The sequence below is a fragment of the Vicia villosa genome, linkage group LG2 (genome assembly GCF_029867415.1).
Source record: "Vicia villosa cultivar HV-30 ecotype Madison, WI linkage group LG2, Vvil1.0, whole genome shotgun sequence".
NCBI lineage: Eukaryota > Viridiplantae > Streptophyta > Magnoliopsida > Fabales > Fabaceae > Vicia > Vicia villosa.
Window position 1 is genome coordinate 143738374 of NC_081181.1, and position 11719 is coordinate 143750092.

The 11719-nt window shown below is 31.2% G+C and overlaps 1 protein-coding gene across 1 annotated transcript; it reads right to left on the reverse strand.

Annotated features, from left to right (window-relative positions):
* Positions 1-8213: 8213 nt before the first annotated feature.
* LOC131646952 (transcription factor bHLH25-like) lies at positions 8214-10985 on the reverse strand. The gene is made up of 4 exons (XM_058916878.1): positions 10788-10985; positions 10323-10715; positions 9896-10249; positions 8214-9778 (listed from the first exon to the last, which is right to left on the reverse strand). The coding sequence occupies exons 1-4, from the start codon at positions 10830-10832 to the stop codon at positions 9689-9691; spliced, it is 882 nt and encodes a 293-aa protein (XP_058772861.1). The 5' UTR covers positions 10833-10985; the 3' UTR covers positions 8214-9688.
* Positions 10986-11719: the final 734 nt, after the last annotated feature.

Genomic DNA, 11719 nt, shown 5'->3' on the forward strand with positions numbered 1-11719 from the left:
GAGTTGGATAAGCTATCTTTATTTATTTTCGGGTATTGGGTTTTGAGTCGTGCTCTAGTCATGTAACACTTGGGAAACAATTGAATCTACTATCTACTATCTACTTCTACTATCTACCCTTTACTAATCAATTGCCCAAACTACCCCAAAAACCCTTCCCTTCAAAAAGTTTTACATTACAAAATGGACAACAAGGTAATTAACAAATTAACCCTTACAAACTAGCTATTTCATAGACATTTGTTTCAATTTGATTGGACCAGATTAATTCATTATTTTTTCCTCTAACCTAAGAACTTTCATCCAGAAACATCAATTTCATTTGACGATTCAAATTATCACTCCCTTTCTCTCTTTTCTCTCCTCAAACCCTAAAAGTGACTAAAAAAACCTAGAACACGCCTCTCCGCCGTCGCAAACCGTTGAATCACAGAAGATGAATCAGTTTTATCTGCCGAAAAGCTTCGTTCTCTTCAATCTCAGTTTTTCGCAAATCACCCCGCACGTATGTTGCTGAGTCTCTCTTCAATTTCATTTACTGATTTTTTTTTTATTTTTTTTTTGATTTTGATAAATCTGATTGCAGATATACACAAGAAACATTAGATCTGTGCCTTCTTAAGCGTTAGATCCGCATAATTTTTCATGCTTGGTGTATGGTGGAGGAAGTGTTAGACTGATGGGGTTGATATCTCAGAAAATGTATAGTGGTGGCTGCAATGTTCTATGGATAAATGAAGAAACGTGTTTTATATTCATTCAAATGTGTAAGCTTTGTGTTGTTATTGATTGATATCACTTTGTAAGATTTTTATTGTTATTGATTGATGTCACAATGGATTTACAGTGTTACTCTAAAACTTGGGCATAACTTGGAATTCATAAAAAAATGGGTAACATTATGGTGTTACTTTGTTGGATAAAATCGTTGGTGTATACTATTATAATCATATTGTTAACCGATTTATTATCCTGCACAGGTTGGCCTACTAAATGTTGAGGGTTACTATAACTTTTTGCTTGCACTATTTGACAATGATGTTGAAGAAGACTCATTAAGCCCGGTGCTCAGAATATAGTTGTCTCAGCTTCATCCGCCAAAGAACTTATGATGGAGTTGGAGGTCTATCTATGATTAGCCTTTTTTACTTTATTGTTAATTGCTTTACTAATATAAGAAAAAACAATAAACCGGGTGTTCAAGACCAGGGAGATTTTCCAATATTGCTCAACCTATGCTTGATTTGCTTGCAGTTTCTATGTGGATGATGTTCCAATCAGGGTGTTCAATAGATTAGGCTGGAGCATTAGTTCTATGTCCATGTTTACATCTTTGTTTTATGCAAATTGATTTTTCTACACTATCTAAGTTTAACGATTTCGTATCTATACTTGATTGCTACTTACATTGACATGTTAATTCTTACTTATAAAAATGAATTCCATGTTGAGTAGTAAGTGGTTTAACGATTTTGTATCTATACTTGATTTCTACTTTCCTTGACAGGTTAATGAGGTTGGTGATGTTGTGTGGTAAATCATGTTGATCAATTAAACAAAGAAGAGGAAGCCTACCTTGAATAACATTATTATCTTGATTAATTTTTTCCAATGCAGGAACGCAAAATGCAGCAATTTTGCATGTCCTGTTTTAGCCCAAGCAAGAATGTCACTACCAGTAAGGGAAATTGGAATGCTTTCTTATTGGATAGGGGATGACCTTTCAAACCCCTTCTCATATATTCCCATTAGCAGCTCACGCTTCAAAAAGTAATCCTCAAACTCATTTCCTTTAGTTGCTGTCACGTCCTGCGTAGAAAAATCCTCTGACTGCATCACTTGTCATTATTTAAGTGCAACTTTAAAATGATGCATTAATACACTTGATGTTCTGTAACTGCCAAAATAATACATGTTTTCATACTAGCATCTTTACTAATAATGAAATTGAACTCATATGAAACAACTAATTATGTTATTGGTTAGTTGGAGTTTGATGCTTGCTTCCTTGAAAGTAAAACCTTTACTCTTTGGACTGATCTTCCTTATATTTTTAATTGGTTAGTTGCATTGTATGTCCCTTATATTTTTAATTTACATTCTTACTGTTGCATTTATAGGGCCAATAAGAGCTTGATGTTGCAAGTTTGCAAGAACATGAAGAGCTGCTATTGAACTTGGAAGATATGAGATTGAGGTGGTACTTCGCACCGTTCTTTTGTGAGTTTTGCCTAAATTTCATGAAGCGCAAAGAGTAGATTCAGAGGCATATGGTGAGTGGTGCTTGAAATAATCCTTTCTCCCATTCTACCCTTAAAACATCACTCTGGTTGAGTCACATTTGTGTAACAGGTCAATAGTCATAATTTGGATAAAGTTCGAAAATTAAAAAGTGAAATAACTAGGTTGGCAATCGGCTAAGAACACTCCAGCTGATGGAGCTACTGCTCTCCATGTGAGTTTTGCAAACTATTTCTCAATCTTTCCTCTTATTGAATTTCTTTACTAATTTTTTTATGTGAACTTATTTTTTTTTGCCATGATTTTCTATTTAAACTCTTGGAAAATATGCCTATTGGGAGAAGGTTATATTTATTTTTCAATTCCTTTTGTTTTGTCAATCACTCAATTTCTGCAGTTTACTGTTCTTCTTCATTTGATTCACTGTGCATTGGTCTCTTTCTAATATGCCTTATATTAAGCTAAAGTTTGCACTAATGCTTGTGTAATTTTCTAAACTTTGAAATTCGCTTGTCCTTTTGTAGTGGTGAATGTTTACAGTAACTGACCATTACCATACACCACACGAAGTTGAAGTTTTTTATATTTTACATCAATAAATTATGTTATTGTATTATAAGTTTACTACTTCATCTATCAGACTGATTGGCTTGGTTTTTTTTTTGTGTGGAACATTTTTGAGTTATTTTTATTGCTTAGCCTGTTTGCAGATCAATCAAGGGTCTTAAAAGACACACTGAGTTTTGTTTAAATTATTTTTTGTCATTTCATTTAATGTAGTTTATCACCCAAAGCAATAATATGTAAAAAGGCAACAGATGTTACAATTATGAAAGGCCATTCATTGTTAAGCCAATATAAACTGTTTCTTTGATGATATTTATCTCTACTGGATATTTAGAGTGACAAGAACAATTAAACAAAAAAACAAAAGTTAAAATTGCAATCCATTTTTATTAGATTGAAAATGAGCATCTAAATAAAAAAGGGAAAATCTTAAAAGCGCTGTCTTGGAACAAAATTTCACGATATGATTCCTCAAAATCTATATGTATCTATAATAACAAAATTTTCAATTTTGTATAAACTAAATATTTGAAAAGAAAAAAAACCTTTAAGAGTGGATAATGAAAGATAAGAGCGACACATTATTCAACCACTCAAAAAGCTTATCTAAGTTTTCAAATTTGAAATTTCAATTTACATTATTTTTGAAGATTTTTATAAGACAATGATAGAATAAAAAAGAATTTAAAAAGAGAAAGAATCTTCTGTAATTGAAAAGAAGATGCCATTTGAGAGCATAGTGGTGGTAGTAAATACTTGGAAACCCATGAAATGAGAGAGAAACAATCAGAAATTATTCTATGTGAATGGCATATGATAACGTATAATATAGTTTTTTAATCCAATGGTTGTTTTTCATGGTTCACCATGAACCATTTAGATGATGAATCATTAACAATGACCTTAAATAAAAAGCAAAATTTTTATTTTGAATTTAATTTTTTTTCTTTCTTTCTTCACTAATCCGTTTTCTTTTTATTTTGTATTTTATTTAAGACAATGATAGAATAACAAAGAATTTAAAAAGAGAAAGAATCTTCTGTAATTGAAAAGAAGATGCCATTTGAGAGCATGGTGGTGGTAGTAAATACTTGGAAACCCATGAAATGAGAGAGAAACAATCAGAAATTATTCTATGTGAATGGCATATGATAACGTATAATATAGTTTTTTAATCCAATGGTTGTTTTTCATGGTTCACCATGAACCATTTAGATGATGAATCATTAACAATGACCTTAAATAAAAAGCAAAATTTTTATTTTGAATTTAATTTTTTTTCTTTCTTTCTTCACTAATCCGTTTTCTTTTTATTTTGTATTTTATTTAAGACAATGATAGAATAAAAAAGAATTTAAAAAGAGAAAGAATCTTCTGTAATTGAAAAGAAGATGCCATTTGAGAGCATGGTGGTGGTAGTAAATACTTGGAAACCCATGAAATGAGAGAGAAACAATCAGAAATTATTCTATGTGAATGGCATATGATAACGTATAATATAGTTTTTTAATCCAATGGGTGTTTTTCATGGTTCACCATGAACCATTTAGATGATGAATCATTAACAATGACCTTAAATAAAAAGCAAAATTTTTATTTTGAATTTAATTTTTTTTCTTTCTTTCTTCACTAATCCGTTTTCTTTTTATTTTGTATTTTATTTAATATAATTCAATTTTTATTTTATAATTAAATCCATTTCATTTCAAATTTACAAATGTTTTTAAATATATTTTATACAGTATTGAATAAATTTATCAGTCCGGGTCACTAGCATTATAATACTTAGTTTTTTTGAAGTGATCAAGCCTTATCAAAGGAAAGATATGAACGAATTTATTTGAGCGCATGGGTTACTATCACCATAATACTTATTTTTTGAAGCGATCAAGCATTATCAATTTTTTTGGATCATTATTTTAACTTAGAACCTATTTTTCATACTACTAATATATTATTAGTAAAACTTTTTTTAATGGTTAACTTCCATTTTATATATGCAATTTGGTCAAACTTCTTTACTTCATATTTTTCGTATTATTCAAGAAATACTACACCACAAATAATGCACCCGGGCGATAGCACGGGTCTCTGACTAGTTCATGATTTAAGAGATATGCTCGTATACTCTATTTTATTTTATTATGTTTTTGAGTTATTGGAGTTATGTAGAGAATTGACTTCTACGCCTAAGTTGATTAAATAAATGACTTTTATTTTGGAGACCTTAATTATTATATTCTTTGTGAATGAAAGTGATTTCGCTGCTACATGCTATGTGAAAGTGATATGAAATGCATGAATTTAAATTAATGTTATTGAGCATGACATGTGTTTGTGATTTTTGAATTATGTGTGACATCCTTATTTTGAGAAGCATGATTAATTTACTCTAATTATTTCTATAATATTCTGCGGGGTTTAGAAGGGTGTTACAGAGTGCAAACTGAAGAAAGAAGATGAACTTAGCTAAGGCAAAATAATAATGAAGTAAGATGGTTTCTAGTAGGGGTGGACAACGGTTCGGATTCGGGCCCAAAATCCAGAACCGAACCAACCCTCGGGTGGGATTGTTAGGCCCAACTTCCGACCGTTAGACCATTCGGTTTTCTCGGATTCGGGTTCATGCGGTTCGGTTAGCAGTATCGATTTTTTTCGGTTAATTTATTATTGGGTCAATTTGAACTTCAAGCCCAACTAAAATTTTTTACTTTTTTCCATTTTAATTTTACTCTCAATATTGGGCCTGTTTCAAATTCTAGCCCAATTAATTCATTGTTAAAATTCGGAATTAAATTGTTTTGACTATTAAAAAATCATTAAAAAAGAATTAAACTATTATATTTCATTTTTCCATTAAATGTTTTTTTTTATTCTCTAATCTGATAAAACCTAGTAAATCTTTACTAAAATTATTTTAACTAAAACATTAGAAAAATATAGTAAAAATATAATATTTAGTGATATTTAGGTCTATAACACTATTACAATTAGGGGTGGGAATAGGCCAGGCCGGCCTACAGGGGCCTATGGCCTAGCCTACTTAAGGTCAGGCCAGGCCAGACCTATTTGATAAAAAGGCTAGGCTTGGGCTTTTTTAAAAGCCTATTTAATAAAATAGGCCAGACCTAGGCTATTAAAAAAGCCTATAAAGCCTTGTAGGCCGACCTATATTTTCATATATATATTAAAATTAGTCTAAATAGGTTGGCCTAAATATGCATATATATTAGAAAAAGTGTTAAATAGATCGGTCTATATATGCATATATATTAGAAAAAAAAGCAAAATAGGTCGGTCTAAATGTTCATATATATGCGACCTATAAGGCTTCTTAAGTAATAAGAATTAATTGAAAACATTAATAAGAAAGAGGCTTTTAAATAGGCTTTCAGGCCAGGTCAGGCTTTTAAAAAGGCCAGGCCAGGCTGAAAAAACGAGCCTATAGTAGGCCATAGGCCAGGCTCAGGCCTTGTAAGTTTATCGTAGGCCAGGCCCAGACCTTATAAAGCCTAGCCTAGCCTAGCCTATTCCCACCCCTAATTACAATATACAACTTATAAGACATTAAAATCAAATGTGAGATAAAATATTCTGGCCATGATTCATCCATCATCCAACTCATTCATGGAACCTGTCATCAAAAATTTAAATAAGTGATTAATAATAGTTAACAAAAATATAAATTAATAATGAATAAAATTCAACAGTTACCAAAAATAATAAGTATATTAATGATCAATTCAATAGTAATAATAACAATTTTGTTAAAAAAACAATTATTTTAATGATTATCAATATTTGGTTTGAGTACCAACATTAAAGCTAATAAATTCTCATAAACCATCTATTAATATACACATTAACAAGAGAAAAAAACATTTTTATTGGTTTAACAGAAAAACATAAATTCAAATGAAGAAATAAAATAAAATATTTTACAAGTCATTAAAGTAGGTCAAATTAAAATTAAGAAAAGTAATAAAGGAGAGGAGAGTTGAATTTACCTAATACAAAATCATGAAATATGTTTCTAATGATTTCTTCAGCATGAGGATGTTTTATCAAAAAGCCACTATATTCCACAACAGGTTAGGAAGACATATAGTGAAAAGGAAAATTAATATAACAAGCACAAGAAACCATTCAAACAATAAACATAATAAACAGAGAAATACTATTATTGAAATAGTAAACACTTCAAGATCTAAAGTGATCTTTAGCATGTGACAAGGATTAGGACATATATAAACTATAATCTAATAAGCTAATTACAGTTATTGTTGTATAAAAGTTAGCTTACTGAGGTTTGCTGGGAAAGTAGACATAGTTGCTATGGCTCTTCAACCTGCACCTGAAACTACATGAACTTGTACCATTTGAGTAAACAAACAAGTAGAGAAAAATAAACAAGTTCTACAATAGATAGAGAAGTGGAAAAAAAAATCTTCAGCAAATAGGTAATTAGAAAACTCCCTGTGTTAAGTTTTTAGCAAAATCTTTGTGTCATTAGAAAGATCCCTTTTCAAGGGCCTGTAATTTCAGGAAAACTTAATGATCTTTCAAGCTGCAACAAGATTATACAAACTATAAAACAACCGAGAGAATAAATAAAACTTTAAAGAATATAACAATAATAGTCTGATTTCTAAACCTTAAGAACTAATAACCTTGAAAGAAAAATAACCCTTCATTACACCACTTTGTTGAATCTTGAAACACTTAGTTGAACCTTGAAATCAAAGCATAAATGAAATCAAAACACATATGACTTAATCTTAGGCTTTGCTAACCCTAAAGGTTTACAAACAAAACCTAAAGGCTTACCTACAAGCTATGTTCAGCTGTAAAATAAACATATCCTGCAACCTTCATCTTCAGCTGTAAAATAAACATATGTTTGATCTGGTTAGTTAATCTGCAAACAATTTATACTTAATTAGTTCATATAAGATATTCCATATTTGAAATAGGAAGCTAGTGCCAAGAAAAACTCTTGTTCAAACTTCAGATTTTATCAACTTTTAGAGCCATCTTGTCACCAAAACATGTGCTTAGGCAATAATAATAATAACAATAATGTTACTCATTAAAACTTTTCCTTAAACATATAGTGTAACAAAAAAATTAAAAAATGAATAAACTTACTGGATCTGACATGAATGTAACCCCATTATTTCTGATCTTTCAAATCTACAAATGCAAGCATCTTTTCCTTGTGTCTTTGCAAAAGAGACTGATCTCGGATTTCCACTTCCTAGCAAACTGCAGATCAAAAACAATATTCACAGATGAATAAGATACAGAGAAAGATAGAATGAAATGAAGATAAAGATACAAAGATGGAGATAAATAGAGATACCAACAAACCTTAGATTATCCTTTGAACAACACAAATGGATGAACATTGGAGAGGGATATTGATGTTGCCCTTCAAACGGCGCCACCAAAGGGGAGAGAAACGAACACGTATGAATGAGAGATTAGGGTTAGGAAATCAGTTGAATAAGTAGTCTTAAGTTTGGTCTGAAATGGGTGAGGATTTAGTTCAATATTGGATTGGGCTTGCTGGAATTGGAGGAAGGCCCTAATAGTTTACTGGATTCGGTCGGTTTCGGTTACCGATGGGCCATAAAATTCTATCCGAACCGACCGAAATAATCCACTTAAACCCAATTGAATTCACCCGACGACCCGTGTATCCGAACCGACTCGATCCATTCACTCAAAAAACATGCGGATGGCATCGGTTTCGGTCGGTTGGCAATTTCTTGTCCAGCCCGAGTTTCTAGGGCAAATGTGTAAGGATGAAAGCAATGGAGGGAATCTTTGTTGTGTTTAGAAGATATATATTTTATTTGAATAAAAATGATAAGGCTTGGAAACACTAGAAGACAAAAATATAGTACAATAGTACACTGCACAGTCTGTGTAGCGCCACTTGCACCCTGTTGTGGCAGTCTGCCACAAGACACCTTGTTCCCCACCAATGTCCCCTCGTACTTGATTCCTTGTTGGCTAAGCAGAAGAAGTAGAATGATGACGTTGATTATTACATGAGCTTGATGTGATATTCTCATATTAAGCGCATGATCTAATGCATCACAAAAAACCCTAACTCAAGTCTTTATATAGGACCTTGTTGAGAAATAGTAGGAGTTCAGAAATTCCAAGAGAAAAATACATAAGAGAATAGCGTGAGATAATGGAGAGAAAAAAGAGTTTCTTCTTCTCACCGTCTCCAGTACTTGTTGCTGACTCCTAGCGCGACTGAAGTCATCTCTTGGTGATTATCCATATCAAGAAGTCTTTAAGTTACTCTTAGATTTATTTTAAAGGGGTATTAAAAAATTAGAAAAATCATATTATGGGGACTAAACTGCATTTAAGTCTGTTTTAAAAATAATAACATAAAATACATTAAAAAATACAATAGTCGATAACATATCGATGAGTACAATATTTAGAAAAAATCATTGTAAACCGATCAACCAAACCATACCAAACCAAAATAAACCGATTAATTTGATATGATTCTATTTTTTTAAAATATTAAAAACCGAATCAAATCAAACCGATAGAAATATCATCGGTTCAAACTTTTTTTAACAAAAAACTAATTCGTACCGATCCGATTACACCTAGGAGGAGTTGTATTCTTGTTAAGACAATAGATGGGGGCCACATCCCAGACAATAGGAGCAGAAAATATCATTTACTGATTCAAATTTGCCATTACCATTTGAATCAAATTACTACTCATTTGCTTCACAATTTGAAATACCAATCTCCGAAATTGAAGCAAAAGTGTTTAGGCACGTGCATGATTACGATTAATCATTGTTGCATTTTGCACCCACCACTGGGACCACACCTTCGTTCACATTACGATAAACGACATGGTTTTCAATGCAGCAACTCGTAGGTTTTTTACAAGATCATTTATGGTCAAGTTGTACGCCGTTTCCATCTGCAAAATCACGTGGGATAACTAGTCAATTACTATAAAATTGAATGTGTAAAAAGGAACGAATATTATATACTATTAAAGGGACATGTGAAAAATATATACAATAATTTTGTTTACCTTGGCAACAATGGTTATGTTGAGAGAATCCCCAAAAGGTAGAACATTGCTGGTAACAACAAAGAGATGAAGCTTTTGAATCTCGTCCAATAATTTGACCAAAATACCCTTTTGCTTTTGGCAGAGAATCCTTATGAGAACGTCCTTGTCCAAAACTCTGGCATCCACATGGGAGACTGATTCAGAAGACCCATCATCACCCCATGATTCATGAATTACCCCCGGTTTGTTGTCCGTCACTACAGACTCAACAACAGGACTATTCTTGTTATGTTGATCTTCTAACACCTTCAAACGTTCTTGGAGTTGTTTCAGATACTTGATAGCATCTCCTAGCACTGATGCCTTGTCCATCTGTATAATACAAAATCTGTAAAATAGCGTAACATTTGGAATGAAGAGTTAGAGTAACATACATGATACATACCTTCTTTAATCCAGGAATAAGAGAAGCTAAAGCTATTAAGCCTTTGTTTAGTTTCTCTCTTCTCTTTCTCTCTGCTATTATATGATCTTTATTATTGTTATTATTATGACCCAAAAACCTCTTAACAACGTTTTCATTTTGAGCAAGTTCTGTAACAACCTCGTTTTGCTTTGTGTTTGAGGCACAATCAAAAGCATGAAAACGAGTAGTTGTTGTGTTCTGAAAAGACAAAATCTGAGAAGTAGTTGAAGAGTGAGAAGAAACAGGAGACAAAGGTTGTTGTTGTTGTTGTTGTTGAAGAACACTTGCTATGTCATCTGAGAATAAATCTTCATCATCAAACAAATTTTGTTGGAACAAATCACAACCCTCCATCTCCATTTCATCCAACATCTGGAAAAAAAAAATATAATTAGAATTTAGAACAATGTGTCAGTAGAATGATTTATTAAAAAAAATTCTTACCAAATCAGATAACCAGCTAGTTGATGATGTGTTTACTTTATCCATAACTATTGATAATATTAAACTAATTCACACCTTTTGCTTCACAATTTCAGAGTTTCGTATTTCAAATATAACTTTTGCTTCACAAATTCAGACTTGCTTTAGTTTTCTCTTTATAGCCACAATTGATAATTTACTATCATGCCCCTAACCATGAACTGTACGGTTGAAATTTTATATTAAAAAGGTAGTATTGAACACCACCATTGTCTATGATATGGTTGGAACAATTAAGACAATAATTAATGTTAGGTTTAAAAAAATTGGTAGAAGAATGGATTTTTTTAAAAATAAAACTTTAAGTCTCACATCATAGAAGAAATATTCACGTTTCTTTCTAAAAGGTTACTTCTGAAATTTTCTTTTCACCCTCTCTTTCTTTTGAGTTGTCAAGTTGTTAAACATTTTCACTTTTTTAATATAGAATTAACATTTTCACCTTTTTCACTCTTTTGTGTTGATATTTTTATATATATTTTTGAAGAGTTAATCAATTTTCTAATGTATAGTAGAATATCATATAGTTTGACTAAACTACTTAATTCAATGAATTTGATTATTGGTAATAAACTTGCTTACACAATTTTGAGTAATGTTACAAAACGTTTTAAAGGAAGTGATTAGTTACAAGATATAATTTCTTTTGTAGTATAAATCGATTTTTGTAACTTTTTCAAAATTAAAAGAATGATTTTGTGTCTAAACTTATAATTATGTTTATTATTCTATTTACGAATAAAAAACAACTAAAATTCCATTATATTTTTAATTTGGTTTTTAATTAAAAATTCAAAATCTACAATTATATTACCTACCCAATTTGATTTTTTTTTCTTCAATTGTGATTGTCTTTGTATCTTCCCATACATAGAAAATAGGATATACAACTC

Excerpts from the sequence above, each read along its gene's own strand:
- LOC131646952 (XM_058916878.1), bottom strand. The coding sequence starts at position 10,832 with ATGGATAAAGTAAACACATCATCAACTAGCTGGTTATCTGATTTG. Across the intron at positions 10,250-10,322 it reads TTATTCCTGGATTAAAGAAG|ATGGACAAGGCATCAGTGCT; the intron begins GTATGTATCATG and ends TGTATTATACAG. Across the intron at positions 9,779-9,895 it reads ACATAACCATTGTTGCCAAG|ATGGAAACGGCGTACAACTT; the intron begins GTAAACAAAATT and ends GTGATTTTGCAG.